Below are 27,706 nucleotides of genomic sequence, written 5' to 3' on the forward strand. Positions count from 1 at the left end.
TGGAACAGGAGAAGCTGTGGCTGTCCCATCCCTGGCAGTGTTCAAGGCCAGGCTGGACACAGGGGCTTGGAGCAACCTGCTCTAGTGGAAGGTGTCCCTGACTGTGGCAGGGGGCTGGAACTGGATGAGCTTTAAGGTCACTTCCAACCCAAATCATTCTATGATTCCATGATTTCAGAATCTCTTTGCTCTCTGTGCTCAGATCCATTGTTCTGTGATAAATTTTTTGTGGAATTTATTTGGTCATTTTTATTATTTTGTGTTTCTGAAGGCGGCACTCAGCTGATTACATTTTGCCTCACAAAGCAATTAATCAGGTTGGTTTACAATCAAAGGCATTATTTTTATCTTACTACAATTAAACGCTGTCATGTTTTGGTGCCTTTTTTGTTAGTAAACAATAGTGTCTTATAAAATGTAGAAATTTCCTAACCATATTGTCCATCTTTTAAAAATGGATCTGATCCAGTGGTGATGCTCCCAAAAACCCCTAATTTTCATTAAAGTCTAGGCAACAGCCCGGAAAAAGCAAGGCCTGTATTTAGGAAAAATCCATATGTTGCACTGTATTAGTTGTGTGGGGTTTCATCTGGGGATTGCTGTGTGATTACGAGTTCTGTTGCTTCCATCTGTGATTTACTTTAAAGATAATATTTACTGAGATAAACCCAGCTCATTTGAGCATACAGACTTGATGAGAGGTTCATTTGTGCACTTTACAGCTCAGGATGAATCATGACACTGTGCTATATATTTACTGTTTCAAGGTGAAGTTGATTAGCCTTCCCTCAAAAAAGTTATCCTTCTTTTGACACAGGGTTTGTAGCACCTAGGTGTGCATCCCATCAGGACTGTCTCTGTCCCGGCACACTAATACTTTGGGGTATCCTCCGTCTTGGTTTCTCCTCTTGAGACTACTGAGCAGGAGTTTAGTGATGAGCTTTTGTACTTCAGCACGTACTCATTTTACAGCTTTAGACAACTCTTGTTTTAATGAGCAATCAGACAGGTGAAGGGGTTAAGAGCTAAGCTCCAGAGAATTTGATTAGCACTTTGGTTAGACTCAGCTGGAGGCTCCAGAGTTGTCATTCAAGATGTGATTCTGTCATTTGTTCATAGGTGTCTTGTGCTGGTCAAGATACATACTGAATTTGAGCCCTCCAAACGGGACTGACAGGTATGACATAGTTCTTAGAGGAGAGCCTCGTCCTCCTGGCTTGGGTGCAAGAGGTCAGCTAGATAGCAACACGCGTTTTATCTGCCTACAGAGCAGTCATGCACTTGTGAGGAGGACACCTGAGTCTATTTTAAGATCCTACAGCCAGTGGACTCAGTGTAATCAGTGGGTTTAGGGTGAGATTCATCTCTTCTATCTCACAGATCCTCACATCTGGGCAGCCAGCAGACCTTATAATCCTTTGATTGTACTGACTAGCTTTTCCCTGGCTGTTATGGAGACCAGGCAACTAGCTTAAATGTTAGAATCACAGCTGGGGGTAGAGATGCTGGCACCGTTTGTTAAAATGTAGGAATTTGAATCTCATTGAAATATCACACCAGAAAATAATCACACTTCTTCTAAAAAAAATTAAACCCTTTTTATTTGTATATTTATTTTTATATATAAAAGAAATACAAAAAAAAGAACACAAACAAAATGCTGATTATGGCAATTCAGTTTTGTCAGCCCCCTCTGCCTGGGCTGCTGCCTCAGATCCACCTGGAGTAAGCAAAGTCCTCCGGTTGTAATGTCCTTTTATGATTCCAGAGTTATTGTTCTCATTAAGGATTTGCTTCTGTTTTTGCCTGTTAAGAGACTGTACAAGTCCTAATACAACGGCTGCTAATGAATACTGTCCAGTCAGTTTTCTTGGTTGTAAGATTAAAGGATTTGGTTGAACTCTTCCTAGAAGAAAATATGTTTTGATTTTTCCTTCCTGTTCACTGATACCTTTGACATAAATCTCTCCTCGGTAGTCGAAGGCAAATCCCCGGTCCTTCAGGATCAGATACGTTTCTTCAGGCACTTGTATTCTGTCACTAACACCTGTGCTGTCCATTCGACTTGCTAAATTAACTGTTTTGCCCCAGATATCATATTGAGGTTTCTTAGCACCGATAACTCCAGCTACAACAGAGCCATGGCTAATCCCTATTCAAAATAAAATGAATAAAATTAAAATGAGAAGAGATAGCCAGTTAGACAAGAATGGCTAAAAACCATATTTTCACGTAAGAAGCGGATGAAGCCTGGTTCAGATACACTTATCTCTAAGCTTAAGGAAGAGGTGTATATACAAAGAAAGTAAGAAAAAAAAGCCATAAAAGCTAGAAAACATGAAAAGAGATATCCACAGCAACCACAGTACTTATGTATCATCCGTATTCTGCACACTATTGCCAAAGCTCCTTCAAACTGATTCTTATGTAGTAGGAAAGATCTCTCTGGAAGGATCTTTCTGGGTCTGCTCTTGTTGAAGGCAACCTTGTTAGTGCTATACAGTAAAACAGGATTTGTTTTTGTTTTGGGCAGTGATCCAGTCAACATGAGAAGCCATCAGGTTTACTTCTGCCATGTGCCATATATTCAGGCCATCTTTTTGTGTCCTACTAGCCATCCAGGATATCCCATCCCAGATAATAGCTTCCCCACCACAGCAATTCAGAGCTGCTGACAATGGACAGGTAAGAATTGGAATTCAGTTTTTGTGCAAAACCGAAGTACTATCCAGAAGGTTTAGGATAAGCTACTATTACCCCTTTACTGAAAAAGAATCTAAACCAAAGAGATTGATTAGAGACTGTGCAATCCAGTATCAAGCTGGGGTAAGGTCTGGGCTGCCCAATTCACTTTTTGTGTTGTATCGATGGGCTCTTTGCCAGCCTTGATAGACAGTAGCTTAATTATGCTACTCATTCACAGTTCACTAAAACTTAGAACTCCTGCAGTCCCCAAATCAGCACCATATTCTACAAACAGAGTATTTCTTGTTCCTAATTTTGCCTGGGATTAAGTCAGCTTGAAAACAGAGAACACCATATTTGGAGTATCTTAAAATGTACATGTCCTTGCAGTGTTCCTGGGGTGTGCTTAAAGACTTGGATCCTTGCAGGTGAACCCCCATTTTAATTCTCATGTTTGAGCTATGCTTACCAATACGGAGTTCAAAGTTGTTAAACGAATGCTTGTTGATCTCCTGTATGCTTTCATTCAGAGCTATGGAGAAGTCGGCCAGAGCACACAAATGCCCCCATTTGTCTTCACATTGCTGAGGAGTAAGTTATAAAGCAAAATGTTAGAGGTTTTTCATTTTCCCAGCTCCCACCCATCCTTACCAAGTATCTGAGTTTGGAATCTGTAAAAACAGTCTCAACATACTAGATCGAGGAGAGGTAGAATATTATTAATGGTAATGCTTCCCATCCATGCTACAACACTTGTATACATGGATACAGAGAAGCTGAGTGTGACGTACAGAAGAAAGTAATTTCCTGTCAATAATCTCACAGGCAATCATGGGAATTAATAAGGCATGTGAAATCTATCTAAGGCTGAGAACGGAAGTATAGGGAGGGTTGAGATAGCTCAGGTACAAGAGACAAAAACTAGTGGGAACCAGGGATAACCCACGTAAGCAAGAAATAGGGTGAAAGAAGTGAAAGATGTAATTCCCCTTTGCTGAAACTGTTGTCCAGGAAAAACACCTAATTACAGTGCTCAGAGTGATGGAGTAATGACAGGAACAATAGGGCAACTTGGGACCAGTTAAGTGGCAGAGAAAAAACTATTCTATAGCTCATGGTCTAGGGTGAGGCATCCCTGCCCATGACAGGGGGTTGGAATGATCTTAAGGTCCTTTCCAACCCAAATTGTTCTATGATTCTATGATTAATTGCCTTTGCTTGGAGCAGTCAAGTCACCTACTGCTCCTTCCCCTCCATTTCCATTCCTAAATTGCAGTCAGCTTACAGATGGGGACCAGGAGCAGGTTTTGGTCTTCACAGAACACCAACAGAAGAGATGACGGGGCAGGGACTCTCAAGGGAGGAAAGAGAACTCCTTAATTGTTTGTCTGAATAGGCAGTGGAGTAAGGAACAGCTGCGGTTTTGGCCCAATAGTAGCATGATTTCATCTCATCTGTTCTGAAGGGAGGTAATTCTTCAAACACATTTCCAGTCCATAGGAATGGAGCATTGCAAGTCCCACCCTGTGTCATGCAGTTCAGCCCTTTGTAATTTTTGTCACCCTCAGTGTCTAGTACTGAATATAAGCATCTCCCTGACATCACTCTGTTCTGTTCACAGCGTTCAGTCCTTGCCCTCAGCCTCATTCAGTTCACAACATACCAACCTCCCTCAGCAACCCTCACCTCCTAAATGCTGACAAGGTGATAGACATGTACGTATGAAGATTATTATATTTAAAGCATTCATAAAAATTCTATGAGGCTATTATAGTTTGAGAAAAAGGATGAGTTAATCAGTCTTGGAAATGCATTAAGGATTTTCTCCCTTTGCCTTTTTACCCACATTGAGTCAAAAGAAGTGGTTAAGAGCTGTGTAGCTATAACCAGCTACCTCCCTGATGTTCAGTCCTTCTTTGCTCATCTCTGCACAGAAGCATTTTGAGTTGAAACAAACAAAAATCTCATGTTTGTCTTGTTTTATGGGTTTCTGGCTGTCAGCATCTCTTGTTACTCTGTAGGTGGGAGATGCTCAGCTAGTTACACTCCACATGTTTTATAATGCATTCTAAACAAACAATGGAAATTTTCTAGTTTATAAAGCTCATGCTAATCTGACTTCTGCTTTTCTAGAAGTTGCAATCAATGTGGGAAGATCTGACTCCCACTCTGTGATTGATCTGGGGCAGCACACCATTTTTTGTGGGGAGAGGCACTGGGGAGAGGCACTGGTTGCCAAGCAAGGCAGATTTCAGCACCAGACAACTTCTCGGTGGATGTATTTTAAAGCCTCGTCTTATTCCTTTGGAGATCCCATTTCCAAGCATATTCTTGGGTGTAATTATGAATAGATTTCTCTCATCTGATTTATCTGAGGCTTATGGCTGTGAATCCACATGTGTCCTCTGGTGTATTTTACCCTCAGCTTGTTTTGTAACCCTGCAAGTGAGGGTGGCATGCAGACATGTGGCTTCATGAAGTTCTTCAGTGGAATGATGATTCTGCTTTCTTTATGTTTTATAGTAGATACATCTCTCTGCAGATATACAGCTACATAATCACAAAAATATATAAACTCAATCTTACACTTGTGCATGTATGCTGTCAGTTAATAGATCCTCTATCTTCATAGATATTTGGAGGCTATCAATCAGCCAGATTCCAGTCTGAGTTACAGTTGTAACTTTAGAGTATGTCCAAAGACCTGCTCTAGATTCACATGTGTGATTGAAAGGGGATTTTTTTTCCTCTCTTATAAACCTAAATTTGAGGAAAGAATCCATATGTCTCTTGTTCCTGAGCATAAGATGGCATTTCAATTCATCAAGAAGTGCAACTGTTGTCTGCCAGAAGCCCCAAATGTCTGTTTTATTTTAACAAACACAACTCTATGAACGTCACAAATATAACACTAATATTCTCTAATACGAATGGTCAGACACACCAGAGCTCTGCTTCTTAAAGAAAACTATTCTCTTACCTGTTTTTCAGGTGATAATCCTGACACGGCCATGTATGTGCTGCCAATCGTTTTAATTTTTTCAATATCTTGAAATCTTTCTTCACCTAGTAACTAATAGATATGTAAGAAAACACTTTTACTTCTCTAATTCTTAATGCAAAATGTTTCTACAGATACCAAAATAAATCATTACACTCATGATACCTTCCAGTTGGTCATGATGCACAGTTCATACTGGGTTCTGGGGCACACTGAGCTGGGGCTCTTTGCAAATCATCTACCCAAACCCAAAAAGCTCTGCTGTGCTCCATAAAGCTGTTTGGTAAATCACATAATGGCTACTACAAGACATGCATATTCTAGCCTAACCAAAATGCAGATGAGTCCTATAATCATTGAAAATCAGTGAAGACAAGATATCTGTGTATGTATGTATGAATACAAGAGGGCTTGATTGCTTAGAAGTTTTTTATATCTCTTTTGAAGGAACTCAGTTGATAAATCAAGTGCAACAACAATTCAGGTGATGACACCAGTGTTAAAGGGAATTCAGTCCACTTAAACCAACCATTTTCACCATCTTACACAGTCCATGGATGAAAGTAGATGCCTGCAAAGAACTTCTGTGGGAGATCAAGTCCTCCTCTATCCCATGCTTCCCTGTACTTATTGTCCAACCTAACACTGGTATGTCCATAGGGTCATTCAGTCTCCACTTTTGTTATGTATTGTCTCCTTCTACAAGAAATACAGGGAGCCAACGGGAAGTGGTAAAACCTGGTATCTATTTGGGATAGCTATAGGTGCTAAATAGGCATAAAGGACTTGTCAGCTTGAGAATCTGGAAGAGGAAGAATAAATTTAGTCTAGTGACTAAAGCACTGAGTGGAGTGGGAGTGACAGTTTGGTCCCTATTTCAAGTCCGTATTCAGTTTATCTTAGGACTTTCCATGAAATAGAAGCCAGAGCCTTACAGTCCTTGAGAGACCTAAGCAGAGTTTAGGTTATGAATCAGTGAATGATAATACAGCTTTATGTGGGATATAGGTACAGACCACCTCATCACAGGCTTTTAAAAAGTGTTTGCTGATGTTTATACCAAAATTCTTCATGATAAACAGTATGGTATCTCATAAATTGAGGTACCAGTATGGTTAGGCAGTCCTGGAATTAAGAAGAAGTTCATAGAGAAGAAAAATTTCAAACTCTCAGTGCTAAAGGCTCAACTTGGGATTTAAATGAGAAAAAAATCTTGCTGTGGTCAGGCAAAAATTTAATGAAGCATTTCCTCCTTTTTCTAGACACTATCATGCTTTCTTTTTCCATTGTGTGGGTTTGAATTTCCTGTCAATTAAAAACTAAAAGGATTGTTTTATTCAAAGGGAGAAACATACCAAAGGCATAACATGAAATATCCTAAGCCATTGAACTAACCACAGTGTACGTCAGCTGGAGCGTCGGGGTCTTGGAACCTTTGCTGTTCGTGTACAGATATCACACCATCTGTCTCTAATGGGAGGCTGCACAGCATTGCGAGCAGGGAATACAAAGCCATATGGTTAATAGCTCCCTTCCAAGTCAGGAAAGTCCAAAAACTTGACCTGCTGCTCATTTTTCTTCAACTGCCCGAAAAGCCCATTATCTACGTTTCCCTCCTACAAGGGCAGCTTTTCCAATTGCTCTCTTAAAGAAAAAGATCATTTCTTGTAGTTCTGCTTTTATGAGCAGCCTGAGAGCACCAGGTGTGCAGGCAAAAGGAGGAAATGGTCTTGGTTAAAAACAGGCTTTTTTTAATTTCAGATGGTTGCTGGAAGCAAACAGCACAGTAATTTAAAATGTAAGATAAACATCTAAAATTACTCTTTTTAAGAAAGAATGAACCTATTGGCTGTGAGGAAATTTAGAAGAAAGAATTTCAAGTTATCTTTTTTCTTCTTGCTCATATTGTTTCCAAATCTCTATTTTTTTCCTGCTTTATCCTGTCTGTTAGATAGCTTCTTTCCTTCTTCAAGTAATGGTTTATTTACCAATTACTTTCATCACAGTATGACAGGATGATGGATTTTGATATTGGGAAAAGATATTCCAAGTCAGTCCTAAATCAGCTGCTGTTTGTTAGAACATTTAAATAGATTTGCTGATTTATCAGACTAGTCCAGGAAACATTTTCAAACTCTACAGTGTGGTTGGTATCTGAAAAGCAGCTAATGGTTTGATGTCGCAATGTATGCACAGCCAAGGTTATAGGAAGGTCAGACCCTGGGATATACATATGCAATGAAACATGTACAAAGAAGTACAAAAGAGAATGTTCCAGGGCATGGCACACAATTGAGAAGTAATCAGCAAAGTCTGAAAGCAGGATCCTGCATTTTGCCCAAACCTCTCTTTGTGGCAACATAATATATTAAAATCTGTTGTCATAAACACCATGTAAATCACTGCAGGATGAAGAAAATGGAGGAAAGAAGAGCCCATGAACTAGAAAGCTCTTATTAAAGCACAAATCCCAGCTGTAACATCAGTAAGACACATAAATGATAGATTAAAAAGTCTAGAAAGAATATTACATTAAAAAAAATTCCTTAGAGACTCATAATCTTCAGTAAAAATGTTCCAATATTATTTTTTTGTGCAACATCTCTAAGAATGTATATGTCTTAAGACTACAGTCATATAAAAAATAGGTAATTATAAAAGTAGATTTGCAATGTTAATATTTAATTTTGATGAATGATCTGTTCTGCCAGCATCTCTGTGCTTGGATATAAAATAAGAAGTTATCTCTAACTGTATTTTATAATGATGCTATATGTCAAATTAAATTAAAAAAATCATTTTGTCAGTGTAGAAACCAGATTTGTGAGCCCTCAGAGAAAACAAAATAAACCAACCCCAAACAGAAGCTCTGAGTAAAGCTGTGCTTTGAGAAGAGTCAGCCACCTACTCCCCAATGCTAACTTTTGCTACAAGTTCTCCCAGCTTCTTAAGAAAGACTCAATCACAACCTGAGTCTTCTGTGGGCTCCTACCCCATGAAGTTGTTGGTGGCAGGATCTGTTTCACCATTCACTACTTTTTGTTTGACTAGCTTTGTTTCTCTAACATTTCACCTTTAAGATTGCTTAGACAGAATAAACTAATGGCATGACCATGCTGGAAGTAGGTTAGCAGTCAACAGGGGATCACATAATTTCATTTACTACCTGTAGCAAGAACATATCTATTATTCAACTAAACGTGTCTGGGACATAATACAGTCCCAAATTAGGTCCTTTATAAATTACAGAGCAGGTATTAGGGGCTTGAATGTAATATTGTGTTAGGGTTTTTGATGAAAACCTTGTCTTCAGTAATTGCCACAACAGCAATGGAATTTTGTTGTGAAGATTACATGTACATGCATGACAAAATGTCTTAAATTAATTCGTAGCAATAAGCTTTGCATTAAGTTTGAGTCTTGATCATTTTAATCAGATCTGGAAAGAAAAACAAAACTGTTAATCAAGAAGCATGCTGACAGCTGTGTAACATCTCAGAGAGAAGAAGCAGGTATTTGTACCTATAGGGAAAGCAGTGCAGGAGCTTAGCAGGTGACAGAGCTCTTCCCATAGAAGAGTAGTTTTGTTTTCTACTAAAATACACATGATGCATCCCCTGTGAATTCTTCTGTTTCCCACTAGTAATTTTAGTGTCTGACCAATTGTATGTGATCTTAACCCTAGTCCGTTTTTTATGAGTTACCAGCCTATGAACATTCCCTATGCAGGTTGACCAGGATGAAGAAGGATGAAGATGCAGTCAAGACTCTGATCTGGGTCTTAATAATTAGGTTCTTCCTCCTGGCATGGGAATAGGTCTCTTTGTTTTCAATAAAAAGACAAGAAATTAGATAACCCCTTTGTGCCTTTGTTTTACAATTAGGAAATGAATATAACATAACTTCCACCAGAGGAGAAAATTGAAAATAAACACTTCAAAACCTGTGAGAGGCCTTAGATACTTGCTGCTTAGGATGGAATAATAATTAAAATAAAGAATAAGGTTTTTTTGCCTAATCTCTTTTTCTCAGTCATATGCCTTCCACTTTCATCTTTTCCTTCAGTGTAGTCCTCTGAAGCCCTTGGAGATAACTGCTCTTTAAAGCACAAAAAAACCAACCAACCAGAAAACCTCTAGGCTAGATTTCCAAAGGAATCTTTTAAAGTAGGACTGTTTAAAGTAGGACTGAGGTAGAACTAAATAAATAATAATAATAAAAGAGACACTGATTCTCAAACCTTAATTCAGCTATATTCTAAACCCTGGCGAGGTCTGAACTCTGCCAATGCTTTAGTTTTCTGGAATAAGTTTTCTGGATGCTTAATCTATGGACAGAATCTGGATCCAGATTAAATGAAAAGATGAAAAGACTACGTATGCCTTCTTGTCTTCTTTCAGAAACTCAGTCTTTTGCATTCTAGTAATGCTTTTTGAGTTGTGAGCCGAAGTGGAGTTTTTCCCCCTTCTTTGTTTTAGACAATTGCTCCGTGGTTACATAGCTCGTGCAGGATGTGAGATCCAGATCCAGCTCCTTTTGAGGGAACAATTTCTGTTTTCCTGAACTGAATCTTAATTTTAAGCTGAGAATACACTCATCAATTCTCCAGTTGATACTCTATCACAACACAGAACTGAATTCAAGAATTCCTTGGGATAAGCAGAGATTAAACAGAACATGGTTTACTGGGTAGGATTTTTCACTCTTTCTCAGTGATTTCATGCTATCCATGTGCCCTAGCCCCCGTTGTCCAGTTCTGTACTACTCCTGCCAGCAGAATTCTGAAAAGGATGCCTTTTCCCATTTTCTCTTTAAATAACTCCTCCAAAACTGGAGTCACAGACCAATGATACCAGTATGACCTCCCCCTTTCCCCTCCTCTTTTCTTTCTGGGCTATTCCAGGCTGACAAACAGATCCAGTCTCACTGATAAGTAGGGATGGCTCAGATTCTACTTCTACCACTCAGGGAGCTCAGGAGGGCTACGCACACTTGAAAGCTGCTGCAGCATGTAGGTTAAAATTCCCCATGCTAAGTAATCTTGGCTTTACTTTTGCACCCTTCCCAGCTTTGATTTCTTTTCCAATTTGGGGTTTTTTTTTGGTTTGTTTTTTTTTTTTTTTGTTCTTTGGTCTATCTTTTGTCCCCTTTCTTAATTACTTTTACGCTCATTGCAGGACATGATACTACCTGTCTAAGCTTCCTTAGTAACTAGTTGGCAGAGTATGCAGTACCAAATACTTGCTTCTGACTTCCTCTTCACTTTCCGTGTTTTCCTTGCTTTCATCTGACAACAGCTACACTGGGGATCTGACTTTTCTTCTCCTGTGCTTCACGTTTAACTTGACACTGTTATACCTTTTACATTCATTGAATCCATTCAACCAATTCATTGAGTCCATTCAACCAACATCTTCAAAACAACATTTTTATCTGTTTGGATTTAGACCACTTCTTTCCAGAACTGTTGTAAATATCTTTAACCTTCTTTATCCTGCATAACTAATACATATTCTATTTCTAGTTACACTGGAACAGATTTTGCTTTTATTTATACATGTTTACATTCAAGTAACTATTGATTTCAGTCTCTATTTCACAAGGTCATTCAGACCAAAGTTTGGCAAGACTGAGTGCAAAAAAGCTAAATAGAACTGGAATAAAAATATTGGACAATTATTGGAAGAAGAATAGTTACTAAATTTGATAATTTAAGATGACATATTTATAATTTGGGAACTCACTGTTTAAGCAAGATCAGATTTTCTCTAGTAGCTGGTATTACCTCATCAAAGTCTGCAATGATTTCATTCAGTAAGCGCAGACATTCTACTCCTTGGTTATTCATCTCGGTCTGGGAGTAGAAGTCAGCAAATCCAGGAATAGAAGCAAACATCACACCAACTGCATCGTAGGACTGAGAGTATAATTCCTAAAAGAACGATGAAGGAAAATGAGTTGAAGTGGTAATATAGGGAAGAGAATGTAATTGGCTGCAATTAAAATATGTTTCTTATTTTTTTCATGCATAATACCGTAATATTTGAGGTTTACATTAGTATATTAAGTGTTAGCCTAGTTCAATGGGATGAGGCTGACAGCTTTCACATTTTTATCACAGGGTTTTCCCATTCTTTGAAGCTTGTTTCTGAGGTCAGGAAGCTACATCAGCAAAAATGAAATAGAATGTTTCATGTTTTATTTTTATGGAAACCACTTGAAGAAATGAAGGATTCAATTGCAAGTGTGGATACCAGAGAACCAAACACCCTTAGGCAAGTAAAAGGAACCTAATGTTTGTTATTTATTATCGTTTAAGTCTGTCTCATGAATGTTTGCAGTTGACAATATATTTCTAAATTTGGTAATTAACAAGAATCAGACCATTTAAAATGTCTGATGTGACCTTTTTGTAAAGAATCCTCTCAGTTGCCACATTATACTTCATACTACTGCAGCTCTTTACAAGTTAGTTTATTCAGAGGTTTTCGGAGAGCCCTTACTCTGTGGTAAACTGTGGCTCTCCTAAGGTGACTATGGAGCTATTTGGTTGCCTGGCTCTGAGAGAGGTTCCTGCTATTAGAGTTTGAAAGGAGGGAAAAAGGAAGTGAGGATAACAGTGCAGTTCCTGGGGACAGAGAGCAGATTATAAGGATCAGACACAGGAGGATGAAAGTATGTGTTGGGATATGTTTCCACTTACATTATTCATATGAATCACTGGTACTGAATGACTTATTTATTTATTGATGGGTTCTTGTCATTATGTATGTGAGAATGTGGTAATTTCTCTGAAGCCAAGCAAATTTTTAGGAACAAAACCAACTTCAACTTTAAAAATGCCAAGGACAGAGCTCCCCCACAACTCCTGGTAGGCTTTTCTAGTAGCTAATATACCACAACCATATGCATTCTGTTTTGTTTAACATTTTTCTATCTTTAACTTCTGATAGTTTTACCCAATGACAGATGCTTTCATTTCTGTTCTGGATCTTCTCTTATGACATTCTGACCTGGAACAGCTGTTTCTCAATGTTCTTTTTAGTGTGCTTTTGGAAATTTTAGTGCTTTGGTCTCATGATAAAAGGGCTTACTGCTGGATGCCATACACCACCAGATGTGAACACCTCAGGCTCCTTCCTTCATCCTGACTCTCCCTAGAGAAGCATCCTGAACCCCTGCCCTGCACTTTGCTATGATGCTAATGCTGTTATTTCTCTAGATTCTTCAACAATTCAACCTACAGCAAAAGTGGCAAAATTCTGCTAGTTTCCAAAAACGCTGCAAAGTTTCAGGAAAAAACATAATCGATTCCCTTCCTGCCTTTGCACTTTCTTTCACTGAAAAATATCAGTGGGGAAGCCATACTCTAAGGACACATCCTTTTGTAGGTGTAGAAAAAAAGTTATACACACATTAGTTCATGGATGCTTGTGGAAAATGCAACAATATGTGCTAGGAGAAGCATATATATACTCAGGCATACTCTTTGCTCAGATCATGAAGATAGAAAACAAGTGGCTGAGCCTTCAGCTGCTCCTTTTTTCTATTTTTGGTAAGAAACCTCAAGACAGAAATAATGCATCCATGAGAAAACACTTACAGTACACATTTGGGAATTCATTTTTTGAGAGCAGAGAAATTAACTTAATAGCCAGACATGAACTGCAGGATTGATTGTACTGAAATCTGGTAGATGTTACAGCCAGCCGGCTCATGCATAAATCATCCCCAAGTATAGCCACTCTGGAAATTGCCTTACAAAAAGCAGGGGTGGTGGAATTGAATCCAGTGGCAAACTATTGAAGCATCAGCAGTGATCCATGGGGCATCTGTTTGCTTCTGAAGATTATTGTGCATGTGAGTGTGTGTGAATGAATGTATAAGAGAGGACACTTATTCCCTTAAAATCCACAAAGCAAATATGCCAGAACACACTTGTGGTTGGTACTGGGGTCTGTTCCATTTGCAATGAAGCCTTTTAACCTGGTTGCTTTCACACAGATGTTTTCTTGTGTGCAGAGTGGTGTTTTTATGGCAGTTTAATACCCACAGAGTGTAAAACTTCTCAAGAGGAGGATTTCTAAAGTGCCTTTTCTTGTAGCTTCTCACTATGTTGCCCTTCCCTAGGTGATATTTGAAATCACATCTTCAGAACACAATGATCCTTCATTATGCAGTCTAAGTCTTCTGGCTACATCTATTTCCGAAAGGTATAATCAGAAAAGGATAGTCCTGATTCCTTTTTGCTGCACAATGAATAGACATGTCTGGCAATCTGAATCTTGCAACATCTGTAACCTCTTCATTATAAAATATAATTCTAAAATTACATGAGAAAATCCCAGTTTCATAGTACAATAGCCTTTATTCACAGATGATACTGTAATACATATTTGCTTTATTTCAGATGAGTAAGTAAGTGACTTACTGCTGGTTTCAGAAACGAGTTCTGAACTTTTCTTTATCCCTTCAGCAACCCTTCTTCAAACTCTGTCTTAGGAATATCCAAAGCTTCCATTATCAAGCTTTTCTTTGTGTACTACAAATATTCTTTAACAATATAACCACAAACTAAGTTTACAAAATGGGTATTTTGTTAACTGCCCCAAAGAAACAATTCAGAGACAATTTGAAATGGCAAAAATGTTCTCTTGGGTCTGAAGATGAGAGAGGCTCAGGTCCGTTGCAGACTGTTGCACAGATTTCTTGCATAATGACTGGCATGTCTGCAATAATACTTCTGCAGCACTGGGCTATCTTAAGGTTTCACAGGCTTTATGTTAAATTCATATATCTTTTTTAGAAGTACTGGATTTTCACAAGCTCGTAGGTTGAAAGGGACATGAAAGGCATCTAATACAGTCCCCACTCAAAGTAGGTCAAGTGTCTCATAGCCTTGTTCAGCTGAGGGTTGAGTATCTCCAAGACTGGAGATTTCACAGCCTCTCAGAGTTCCTCTACAATGGTCATTTTCCTGGGGAGTTCTTCACTTGTATCGAACTGAGATTTTTCTTTCTGCAACTTGTGTCATTGCCTCTTGTCCTTCCATTTGCACAAGAGTTTTGCTCTGTCATCTCTATTGCATAGTTGAAGACAGTGATGAAATCCTCTTTCAGACTTTTCCTCTTAAGTCTAAATGAACCCAGCTCTCTCAGCCTCTAATCATATCATGTGCCCCAATCCCCAATTATCTTAGTGGCCCTCCACTAAACTTGCTCTAGTAGGTCCATGTGTCTCCTACTGGTGAGCCTGAACCTGGGAACACCACTTTATATCTAGTCCTAGAAGGGCAGAACCTTTCCTTTAAAATGTGAATGTCTTTTTAATGTTGATCAAATACTGAATGTAATGAATTGTGTAATGAATCCTATCAAGAACTAAGTTCTAACAATTTCCTATCAATCAGATCTACTTTTCTTTTGCTAATCAGACAAAAGTATCAGAATAAAGCTGATACATACTTCATTATCCCGATCCTTCTCCAGGAAGTGACGGGCAACATGACTGGGTAAAATATTCCGTAGCATATTTTCATTGTGCTCCCTTAACTCCTTCATTTCATTGATTTCTTCTTTAGCTTGTACACGCCACAGAAAATCCAGCCTTGCTGTGTATTCAAGCTGTAGTTCCAGAAAGAAAAAAAAGGCAAAAATAAAACCTGACAAGATAACAGTAGAGTTTGTATTGTCATCCCAGCAGGCTGCTCCTGCCATGTAACCACATTCATTGCCAGAAAAAGAGGTTCTTTCTTTGCCTTGTGTATGGTGAATATCTCAGAGAAATCTTAGGCAAAATAATATTTGTCATATTACTGGTATATGTGGCTAGAAAATGGCACAAAATTATTTTCCCTTTAAACACCTCTTTATTCGTTAGATAATGGAGTCAGACAGGAGACAAGGTATTAGAAGATACTGGTATAGGTACGAAATAAGTATGTTCCCATTTTCGTGTGTGTTTTCAAATGAAATGTGTTTAATGAGAAAATAGCACAAGGGTCATTCTAAACACTTCCCAGAGACAGGTAGCTTATTTCTCAAGGATGAGCATCATTCAGCAAAATTATATATAACAGCCCAACACACTCCCAAACAGGACTTTCAAATTTGTGGCATCAAAACAAGGTATTTCTACTTTTGGGACTTACAGATGTTTGTAATCTAAGTCTTTTAAAAGCTAGTGAAAGACATATTATTTGATACCCCGCCTCAAACACTCTGTCCCTGATGTATTGTGAATCCAGTCTGCAATCACAATTTAGTGTGTGCACAGGGACAGTGCCTGGCACCCTCAGATACAAACCAAAGTTAAATGGCTTTCAGTGCTGTATATGCACAGAACAAAAGGAAGATTCCTGCACAGCCTCCATATGCATATATATATATGTATTGTGTATTTATATACACATATAAATTCGTATTCATATATACATAAATGGTAACTGTCCACTAGCTGAAGCAAGGAACATGTTGACACATCATGTTGCTTGCCTGAGAGGCACATGGACAAGACCAACACTGCCAGAACTTTTGAGTGCATTGAACTGAAGGAGAGTTTTAAGCAGATTTCAGCTGGTGACTTGTTAAGATATACATTTATTGAAACTGATGGCGATACATTTGTGCAGTAAACTGAAAGAGAAAATATATTTGTGAAGTTAGATGCTCTAACTGGAGATAATTATTAAACATCCAATAGATCAACATGTTATACCAGCAAATAGATAGATTTTACAGTTGGGAGAGACATCAATTGGTTTGCCAAACGGTGCTGGGATTAAGGAAGTGGTTGGGATATAATTCATATGACAAGATGAGATAAAAGGCAAGCTGGCAATGGGTGGCAGTGACTAAAAAGGGGTTGTTAAGTGACTCATCTTGTTCACAGTTTTTGTCACCAGCAGTGACCAATAGCAAACTGTTCAGAAGAAAATGCAAACACCTTGCAAGAGGGCCTATAGGATGACTGTACTCCAAGGGTTTTTTTTTCCTGAAATATAAAAGTAGCCCTGGCTTGATATAAACTTCTAAAGCTTTTATGCAATCTAACAGTGGTTTACTTGCCCTCTAGATGCTATTGCTACCTTTATAAAAAGCTAATCTCTTTTTAATTCTCATAATTTGATCTTCCATCTTGTGACTACTAATTCCCTAAATTAACTGCACCATAAAAACTGGCAGGAAAAAGCATTTAAAAATATTTTTTAAAGGTTTTTTTTCCCAGTTTTGTTTCCCCTTCTTTTTGTGCTGGAAGACAGAGCCTATACCAGATCATAACCGACTTTTGTCTCTAACAGCTGACTGAGAAGGCAACACTGACTATGATTTTGCAAGGAGATCTAAAGGTACTTTAGAGACTGGCTTGGAGTGGGAGCTGCTGGTGGATTCTGAGTTCTTTGATGTTTCAGATATTCAGCGTTACTACAATAAGAGCTTTGCAAAAACACAGTACAGTTATTTACAGCTGATTTTTTGTGCTGCTGTACAGGAAAATTCCACATCTCTAAGCCTAGCTCAGAATAGTAGCAGCTAATCCTTACATTTTAGATAACACCATTTTGGTTCTTTAAAATCACATTGTAACATGAAATATTTTTCTTGCATCACTAATGCACAAAGGAGATAACACTGTCAGTTCAGAGATAAAAGGGTGCTCTACATATGAAGCTTGTAAATAGAGCTTTTCAAGAAGATGCTTCGCTGAGTTCTGATATTTGTTAAAACTAACAAAGTTATGAGGTTAAATTTTGGGTTTATTTTTCTTATTTTGTACAGAAATGTTCCTGGGCATGGTGGTGGCAGTAGAAACGACTGTCTGCAACATAAATCTTGAAATGTCCAGGTTTTCTTGTTCTGATACATAGCTCTATGAAACACCCCTAATTCCAGTAGCGAGTGAAGAAAATAGAGAAGATGTATTACACAGAAAGCCTAATAGTACCTATGTTCTCTAAATGCTGTACAACCCAACCACTCTGCAGACAATTACCAGAGGCAAGGAAAACACAAGATAAGGATAAGCATTTGATGGATGGCATATTCTTCCTTAGAGAATGAGAGAAGAGGATTTAAATACCAAAGGGACACCTTCAACCACTGGAAACAGTCTAACTCTGGATAAAAAAACCAAATATCCGTTCTTCACTACTCTGCAATCTGAATATTTTATACATTCAGGATAATGAAGAGACCTAAAGCATAATACCAGAATTAGGTATGTCTCTTCCTCTCTTTTTCAATTGGAACAACCTCCCTTTTGCATTTCCTTATTCCTCCCCTTTTTCCCAAGCATGAAGAAGGTTCAGAGGATGTATAATTTGTGTTAAAAAAAGTTGTGCTTCTAGATGAAATTTAATTTCTAGTAGGGAATTAGTCTATTTAGCCTGATGTCATGTAACAGTAACAAATCTGCTTTTAATTATGGTTTTAGCACAGAAGGCCCTCAAGATTTATTGGCTGAAGTATGGGTAAGATTTTAAGAAAGAGCTCAGTCTGATTAGACAACTTTTTCTTGAATCTGACTTAAAATTCTAGGTGTAAAACTGGGGATTAACTTTAAATCACAGTGGATAAGGAACAGTAGTTAGCTGTTCAGAAATTAAAGGCACATGAGTATAACCTTACAAAAGTAATCTTTTTCATAAATCCACCTAGAATGAGGCAACTTTTAAGCTATTCTATTTCAGAACACTTCTGCAGTTTGTGAGAAGTAAAGCTGTGCCAGAGGACAGATTTATTGGAGTTAACTGTGCTTCCTATCAATTCAGATTATTGATGAGATATTTTTTTTTAATGTGCTGTGGATGGAATTTTTATATATGTTTTTAGTTGGCATTTATACAGAGACCTTTAGGTTAACTCTATGATAAGAAATTAAACAATACAAGGAAATGATCCTGGGCACTGCCGCTGGATATCATTAAATTGACCAAGTGGCTCTATGAATTATTTGGGAGGACATGAAGGAGTTAGCACATCTCAGAGACCATTTCCAAGGGTAGTTTGAGTGCAGCCACCCTTTTTATGGAAGAACAAAGATTAATACGATGGAAAACAGGCCCCTGGGCTGGAAAATACATTTAAACACCCTGGATTGGGCTTTTGTAGAGATAGATAGACATTTGCACTCAGAATTGTGATCCTGAAGAGCATTGCCTGGATTCTGCTTAATCCTTGCTCTACCTAAACACCTTTAGTGTTTTCCTTCCTACTACTTGGCCTCACTTAAGATGATTCCCAAGCTGTAGATTTGTATCTTTGGTATGTTAAGAATCATTGGGAATATTATATGGCTTATCACAAATTTGGGATATCAAGCCTAAAGCTCTGAGGCCCCTAAATCCTGGTTATAATCTAGGTCCATGTGCAAGAATTCTTGCAAGTGATCCATGACCTGAAGAAGTTAGTGATGGTGCTTAACTGCAAATTTTTCTTATTGCCTCCAATCTGTTGTTTTTCCTGTATGGGCATACTATGCTATTTGCTGGGAGTTTTATTATTTTCTGTTTGTTCTTCTCTTTCTTTATTTCAGTTTTATGCCTTCTCAAGTGCACTGAAGCAGTGAGATGCCACTGATAAACTAAGTCCTGTTTGTTCCTCCAATTTCTATTAGAAATTTCAATATAACTTGCATATTGCTGAAAAGAATGTTGCACATGTTCTTTAAGAATGCTAGGCAGCATTAGATGTGGGCTTTTTTAAATCAGATTCTGCATAGGTTTTATTAAATTGTTAAAGGTCATATACTCAAGAGGATAAAAAGGCAGTTGGTGTTTTGAAAGTAATTATTGTCACATCCTGTAATTGCAAGTGATATAGGGAATGGTTAAAGCAAATGTTTGCATTACCTGTTGACCATGATAAAATACGGCTAAAAGGAACATTGCCATCAGTAGTAAAGATGCCTCCTTTGTACCCAGGAAGTCTGTGCTGGAAAAAAAAATCCAAAGTAAATGACATTTATTGATTTTTCAGTATTGCTATTGTTCAGAAGTTTCATTTTGTAATGCATCCTGGCACTTCTCATTGCTCTTTAAAAAATCCCCTGCATTTGAAAATTTAACTTAGCAATTAGTTCAAGAGAAAAGGAGTGTAATTGGAGTCCTCACTGTTTAGAGACAAATGTATTAAATAACTAAACTGTAGCCTACTGTAAGTACGCAGATGGTGATGATCTTCCTCTTTCAAATGTGATACTCAAGCAGTGTCAATCAGTCTCTTCTGGGAGCCTAGTAAACACCCATGAACACCACAGCTCCTGCGGAATGCAGGGAGTGGGATCTGGATGGGGAAAGGTTGAGGCTGGAACTGGGAAAGGGAAACTCCCAGACTGTGAAAGTAAAAGCCCAGTGAATAGGCCTGGATATAAAAGATGAACCTCAAGGCAGATGCTGAGAGTTAAACATCCCCATATTGTGAGAAAAGTTGAGAGGACAGGTGGGTTAAGGAAAGAGGCATGGATCAAAGGGGAACCAAGCAAATTGCAAATAGTAATTAGGACTGGTTTTACTGAACCATAAAGAGGAGTACAGAGAAGAAATGTCTGCCTATTACAGGGGAAGTAAAGGAAACTCTTGCACACAGGGGGGAAGCAAAGATGAGCCAAGAAGGTACCAGCTGTATAAAATCTGCTGTATGAAATTGCTGCGATGCTGTGTGTGGAGCATGAAGAAAATGTGACAAAATAAGGTGAAAAGTGTCCAGAGCAGTTAAAGAGGCTTCCAAATATGAGAAAAAAATAGAGTTATGTGGAAAGATGAAAAAAATGAAGAAAGTAAATATCCCTGCAGTATCATGGGGTTTAAAAAAGACATGTTTCCCAGAGGAAAAAACATTAATGAAGAGGTAGGTGATCTGGTAGGGCCAATCTTATGGTAAAGCAAAAGGGAGAAAGAACTAAATTTGGAGGCAAATCTAACATGGATACTTGGAAATTATTTTGTTAAAAGATGAGAAAATATGTTGAAATGGTTAAGAAGTGATTAAAGCTGTGAAAAAGAAAAGGTAATAAAACAATAAAAAAAGATCAGAATACGGAAGATACTTTCAGACACTCTTCTGTCTAACCTGAGATTTAAGAATAAATCAATTTCCATAGCCATTTTCCATAGTAATTTTGAGAAAAAGATCAGGTGGCATTTGTCAGAGCAGGAGTCCTTTGACAGAGAGTTAAGAGAGAAAAAGCAGAGCTCGATGGATGTAAACCAAAAGGAAACCTTATTATGAGGGAGCTAACTCAACTGACTTTGTGGGCCTAACAAAGAATTTACTATGAGGAAATGTGCCGCAATGGGATGAGTCAACAGTATAGAGCAAAAGACAGCAGAAAACATCTTTGTCATCTACAAATACTTTGGAATTCAAAAGTCTCCCATTTTGACTGAAATGAAACTTACCAAAGATTTTATTCCAGAAGAACCCCTCGTACACTGACTAAAGACAACAGCCTCAAAGGTCTTAGTCATGAACTCATCTGGTTTTACAATACTGTAGTAATGTAGCTATAGCCATATATATGTGAGCTATATGAGTTTCAGAGGGAGTTGCAAACCTTTTATTCAACTAATTAATATCGATAAGAAACCAAGTAAGTTTCTGGGCACATAGCTTTGAACCTCATGCTCCCTAATGTCAGAAATGAAGTTCTGAGTGTGGAGCGTTTCACCTAAGTTCCCTATCCCCTGTGTTGTTGGCTACTCTGTAGGAAATCCTTGTGTTAAGAATCACTGGAGAGTTTCACTGACACAGGGAACAGAAACTACTCTAAATTCTCTAACATTCTCATACAAGGGAGAATTTTTCTTTACCAGGCTTGATTAGTGACAAAAATTAAAGACAATGAACATTATTTCTACTTCTAGTTACTTAGCCAATGTATTGCTAGCTGCCATTTGTTGTGTTTGCTGGGGTCTGCTGTGAATATGCTGTATGTCATATCATTAGTCTGTAGGAGAACAACTAGCATTAGAAAAAAAATTGCACCCCAAATTCTTAGTACCTTGCTACTGTAGGAAGCTAGCAAAGAAAGATATGCTTGCAGAAAGATATGCTGTGTATAAAGATGTGGCTGTTGTGAGAACTAATTCTATTGTAAATCCATGCTTTCCTGTTATTCTGAGGATCTTCATCTGGCATGTGCTGACAAGCACAAGCAACTGCCATACTAAATTGGTCAAGTAACAAGGACTGAAGATTTTTCTGAATGACCTAAATCGCTGCTGCTCTAGATTCAGTTATTGCAACACTTAGTGAATATCTGACTCTGCAAATTACTGTGGTTCTTCTGTCTTCCTCTTCAACTTCTCTTGCTGGGAAGGAAGCCTGGGAGGTGGAGTCTGTCCTTCAAGTGCATTCCTACAATGGGATTATCCCTGTATCCCTTATGTCTTTTACAACTACATGTTATAGTTTGGATTTTATTCAGTTAAAACCCTGACCCTAAAAAAATCAGTCATTCATTCCTATTTTCTTAAATTGAGGTGAGAATTACAGTCAGTATCTCTGAAATTTTCAAGAACAGAAGCAACCAATGTATATGCACTGTAATGCTTATTTTTAGCAACATAGATAAACCGTGGGAGACATAAAAGACAAACTCTGCTCGGTGTTTAAACATCCTCATGAAACAAAAGCTTTAATTAAAAAGCCTGAGAAAGAATCACATTGTAAATCTTTCTGTCATCAGTCATTGCCTCTTGCAACCATCACCCCATACTTAACTATGGTGCTATCCAATAAACGTATACTCTGGCAAGACTCGACCCATTACCTTATTAAAAAGCAGCTCCTAAAGGGGGCTGTGAACACTTACTCTCCATTGTGGTTAAAGTTGTCATATTGCAGAAATAGGGAAGCATAAATTGTCTCAGTCAGCAGAGAATAGATTGCAATCATGATGAGAAGTACTGCCAGCTTCAGGACAGAGTTGAGACGAAGAAAGACTGCACAAGTCACCATTGCCAGCACACCAGTGAAGACAAAATACTGAATAGAAAACAGCACTGGTTACTTTTGGTGATCAGTGACTACATATTAACTCCACAAATGTCTACAGAAATGATAAAAAAAATCAGAAGTATGAAAAGAACTGCTCTGAATTTCAGTGCTCAGCTAAGCCTTGTCAGGTTACAGGGCACTTTGAAAGTAAGTGTTTTGTCAAAGTAGAATGTGAAATTACAAATTCTTTATTTTACAGGGCACCTCCATGTTAGTGCTATGCTAGTTACACTATGCTTTTGTGGCATAGTCATTGTAATAGAAGGGAAAGGAAGTCCTGTGTTGTTAAAAGAGAAAGGGAGAGATGTTGCACATAGTTAATGAAAAGCCAACTGAGAGAAAATAATTTATATTCCTTTGAATTCTAAACTTCCACAAGATCCACATTAATCAGGATGGGAGAATCATAATCCAGCTTTAATCCTTTCCCCACGTTACTTGAAGAGAGGATAAAGCCACAGGTTTGGGTGGGGGTTTATTGTGACTTTTTAAAATTATTTTCAATATTGCATGTCTACTTAGTTAAATTACTCTCTTAAAATTTGATGCCTGGAAGTTTTATTCATATCTCATTTTCTAATCTCTTTATTGTCTTTTTTTTCTCAATGATTAGTCATCTGTCAAATGCAATCCATGCAGCTGATACTGGATATAGAGAGACAATCATGGCCATGAGCTGTTCAGATTTAAAATAGCAGCATCAACACCCACAGTCCAAATGTAGTTTAAATTAACTCCTATCACACAGCTTTAGGAGAGATTGCATTCATTTTTCTGAGTACAGTTTTACTTTAGTACAGCTCCTCTGGAGGAAAGTCTGCATCCATGCAATTTGCAGCATACTGCTGGCATTATTATGACACCGCCATATGACTTTCTAAGCAACATATTGCATTTATTTCCCTGCCCATCGCAGAGGGGGTTGGAACTAGATGATCTAAAGGTCCCTTCCAACCCAAACCATTCTATGATTCTCTGCTTTATCTACACATGAGCAACCCATTGATTTTATTGCCTGCTTACTCATCATAGAGAGGATTTTCTTTGCTCCAAATGCAAATTTAAAATAACTAAAGCAGAATGACTGGTGGTTTTGCTATGTAAGTATTAGTCTCCAATAGCTTCATATGAATTAAATGCACTAAGCTCATTGAATCATTGCTGAATGTGTTTCTAGCCTAAAGGTTCTGTATGAAGTTTGAAGGTTGAAACTTGATTGGAATGCCTCATTAGACCATAAGATTAATTCCTTCTGCAACCAGCCTCTGCTTTCTTGATCAGTATATGGATAAATACAAAGATTCAGCTTCACAGTGCTGTTGAGACACCTGGCTCCACCACCAGTACACAGATCATTGATTCCTTATAGTGGTTGTCTTGTAACCTTTGTGGGTCTGTGCCTCAGATTCAAAAGTACCCTCAGAAATACCTCAGGATAGGAACAGATGTCTGTGAAAGATGCAGATGAATTGAATGTCTGGTTCTTCAGGGCTACTGGTTTGTCAAAATCACACCATAGCTGTGAAGAGAGGAAAATAAAATATATCAGGGCTACATTATGCACTGGTGACAAAGATCTTTTGTGGCTACTGGCTGGGTTCAGGGATAGAACTGGCTGACCTGCTTTTCATGACAGCTCCCTAGCTTTCACCAAGGGTTAAGTTGACAGTAAGAAGACGTACTGTGGAGGTGAAATGGAAAGGGGAGAGCTATACATGCTACAAACATTCGACATCTGAGTAGCTTTCATATGTTCTCTTGTTGTTAAAGCGGAAAGATGAGCTCCTCTGGGAGTTTCAGAGGAGTAATGCTGGACTTTTAAGGATTACCCTCTCAAAATGTTTATACTTTGTTATAAACTATTGAGAAAATTCTGAAATTGGGAGGATAAAATCAGATTACATGCGTGCACTTGTTTGTGAGCTTTTTTTATGCTCCATTGCAAGGGACAAAGTTATCCTTCTAGATGTGGGACAAAATACCATTGTATCATGCGTTATGGCTTGTGCCAAAACATAATGTCATCCCAGAACTGCAGCTGTGATGCCTAGAATGGAAGGGAATGAAAATTCATTCATGAAACAATGGTTTTGAGAATATAATACTGCTGCCTTTTGCTGTTATGACCTGCATTCATTTTAATGGTATTTAAAATCAAGTGTATTAAACATAAATAAAACAGCAATGTTGAGTTGCAATACATCATGGTATTAGAACATGGGAAAAAAATCATTAATAGTTTCTTATTTTAGCAGTTAAAGCAGATGGAGTCTCCTGTTAGACTGATATAGGAGCATCCTGTCTCCTGATATATTAATCCAATCTGGTTATTTCACCAGCCTGGTATGTACAAGCTAGCTCCTCTATCTTTTTTTTTGTAACAGATTTAGAGTTTGTTTAATTAGGCCCAATTTCTTATAATTAAATTCTAATGAATTTTGAACTTGGAACTCTCTTGTTTGTTCTTTCAGCAATTCAGTCATCTCTGCAATGCAGCAACATTAGCTAGGTTGTCTGTGCAGTCCTTTGTGAGAATAGATAGTTATTAGTACCTTCTGAAAGTTTATGAGCTGTAGAGCACCTCTCTGCAGAGCAGAGTGCCATGAAACCCACTCTGCATGTCTTTCAAAAAGACCTTCATGATCAGAAACTTCTTTTCTGATTTTATAACAATGAGAATGCACTTGATATAAAGAACCAGCAGACTCATTTGCCCCCCTGGTGAAGGTGAAACTGAAGCCTAATAACTCTTCCTAGAAAACATCTTTGTCCCCTCCATCTGGGTGTATTTAAACTCAGTGGACACATATAGCTGCAAAACTGAGCTACGTTACCTGTTCTTAAATGTGTGCAGGTCCCTCCTGAGCAAAATACTATTATGGCAGAATTTTAACATATGGAATAATGAGGTTTTATGAATGTTGCTGTTTCCTGTAGAGGTCAGGCCTCAAGTCATTGCCATTCTGAATTTATGACAATAAATATAATTGTTTACTGCTTTATAGAAACCCAGTGGCATGACAGTAAAAGGAATTCTGTTTCTTTAGACTGTTTCAGAATTAGCCATCCTACCACAATGAAATAGACACAGTCTTAAGAAATAATCCACTACAAGTCAAAGAAAAATCTTACTGTCATCATACCTATAGCAAATTTGGTATGGATAGCCCATTAGAGATCATCTTGTTTCAAGGGTGTGCTTAATTCTACCAAAATCTTTCCTGACAGATGTTTGTCAAACATGATTTAAAGACCTGTACATTCTACGACGCATCTTAGTGATCTATACTATAATGAACCACTGCCCTTATCTTCAGGAAGTTTTCAGCCCTACTGAACTTCCTGTCATTTACCATATTTATATGTTCTCTGTAAGGATAGTGATCAGTGGCTACACTCTTCTTTCTCCCACTAACTCTCCTAGCAGTGATTATGTGGTATCACTAAAAAACCCAGACAGAAGCTGAGTTTTCACATACTGGCAACTTGAATTCAGTCATGGAAGAACAACAGCAATAGAATGCAATAAAATCTTGTAGCTGTTAATAGAAGACAAGGCAAAGTCTTGAAGTATCAGACTTCAGCATAGTTACTCCAACAATATAATCATAAATATTATTGATTATTACAGGATAATTGTTGGTGCTGCTGTGTCGTTATAGTTGCTGTGTCATATAGTTATTGTTATTATGGCCAATAAATTCTTTCCTGGTCTCATCTAGAAGAAAATAAACTATAAATTCAGATGAAAAAGCACTGCTACATCTGTAGCCAAAAGGTGCCCTATAAGAGCAAAGAGTGATGAAATTGTTATTTTTAATCAATCAATGAGATATTTACCTTCGTCTCAGGTTTCAACACCTGCCAGGCTGTCTGACATGATAATCTGCCTAATTCATGGAAAACCATCTCATATTTCTGACGACATCAGGATAATCAGGGATCTATTACATTTGCATACAAGACCATATCCTTTTACCCTGTGTATGCAGGCCCACAGTGTTCCATTACCACAGCTGCTAAGCAAAGCCTTTCCTCACAGATACACTGACAAACTTTGCTCTAGCTTTGTCACTTGTCTTAGTGGAGATGTGGAAATTAGGAGACCTCTGTGGGCACTGGAGAGAGAAAAATCTCTTTATTAGAACCAGTATAATCAAAAGAAATCTTTGGGGATTCCTGTTTTTCTGCACTGACTGTAAAGAAAGCTGAGAGTGACTATGCCCATGGTTTGCTACTTCAGCTAAGGTGAATTCAGGCTGATGGGTTTTTTTCAAACCACTAAATGAGCAAGACAAGACGTGTAGAATTTACGCCCCTTAACTTCTTTTTACATGCTGTGGTTACCAGCAAGCTTGACCAACTCCATCCTTTTTTTGAAGGTATTTTCTAGGTTCATTGACACTCATTATTTTAGTAATCTTATTAATGGGATAACTGTGAAATGAAGAACTTAATATCTATAAGCATTTTTTGGATTGACATTCTTTAAGGAAGTGTATCAACATGTCTGAAAATTACAAATGGTCCTCAATGGACAAATGCATTAAATAGAAAGTAGAAAAAGGGTTTTGAAAATAGATGATATTCATGAGGGACAAATAATTACATATTTCAGAAATCCATAGTTTAAGCAACAGATTTAATTTCCTGAAGCTGCCGTACATCACCTTTTCTTTTTCATGTATTTAAATTATGGCTGGCTTATAAACACATAAGTTAACAAGTCCTGTAGCAAGCTTAATAATTCATAAATCATCTTTTCCTGTATAATATTGCCTGGTTCCCTATAAGCTTACAATATTGATGATGGCTCCAAGAAAATTAATCAGAATGGATGCAAATATAATGACATTCCTGGCCAGATACGTCTCATTAATCCAGCAGCAAGTTTTCCGGAGCATTAAAGGTAAACATTTGTAATCCTCTGCTGTAGTGATTAGCACAAGAGCGGAGTGCAGCATAATCAGAATAGAAAACTGAATGACCATTGGTATCACCCTGGGAAAGAAAAAAAAGAGAT

The 27,706-nt window shown here is 37.9% G+C and overlaps 1 protein-coding gene across 1 annotated transcript; it reads right to left on the bottom strand.

Moving 5' to 3' along the window:
- Positions 1 to 1,579: 1,579 nt before the first annotated feature.
- LOC104406445 (adenylate cyclase type 8) lies at positions 1,580 to 27,706 on the bottom strand (the record flags this gene model as incomplete). The annotated part of the gene is made up of 9 exons (XM_010015415.1): positions 1,580 to 2,152; positions 3,155 to 3,269; positions 5,666 to 5,758; positions 11,472 to 11,618; positions 15,151 to 15,309; positions 19,536 to 19,617; positions 22,499 to 22,671; positions 24,113 to 24,202; positions 27,483 to 27,706. Coding segments are annotated over 9 exons (1,571 nt in total), but the record flags the coding sequence as incomplete, so codon positions are not given.

The sequence above is a fragment of the Nestor notabilis genome, unplaced genomic scaffold (genome assembly GCF_000696875.1).
Source record: "Nestor notabilis isolate BGI_N333 unplaced genomic scaffold, ASM69687v1 scaffold5265, whole genome shotgun sequence".
NCBI classification, from domain to species: domain Eukaryota; kingdom Metazoa; phylum Chordata; class Aves; order Psittaciformes; family Psittacidae; genus Nestor; species Nestor notabilis.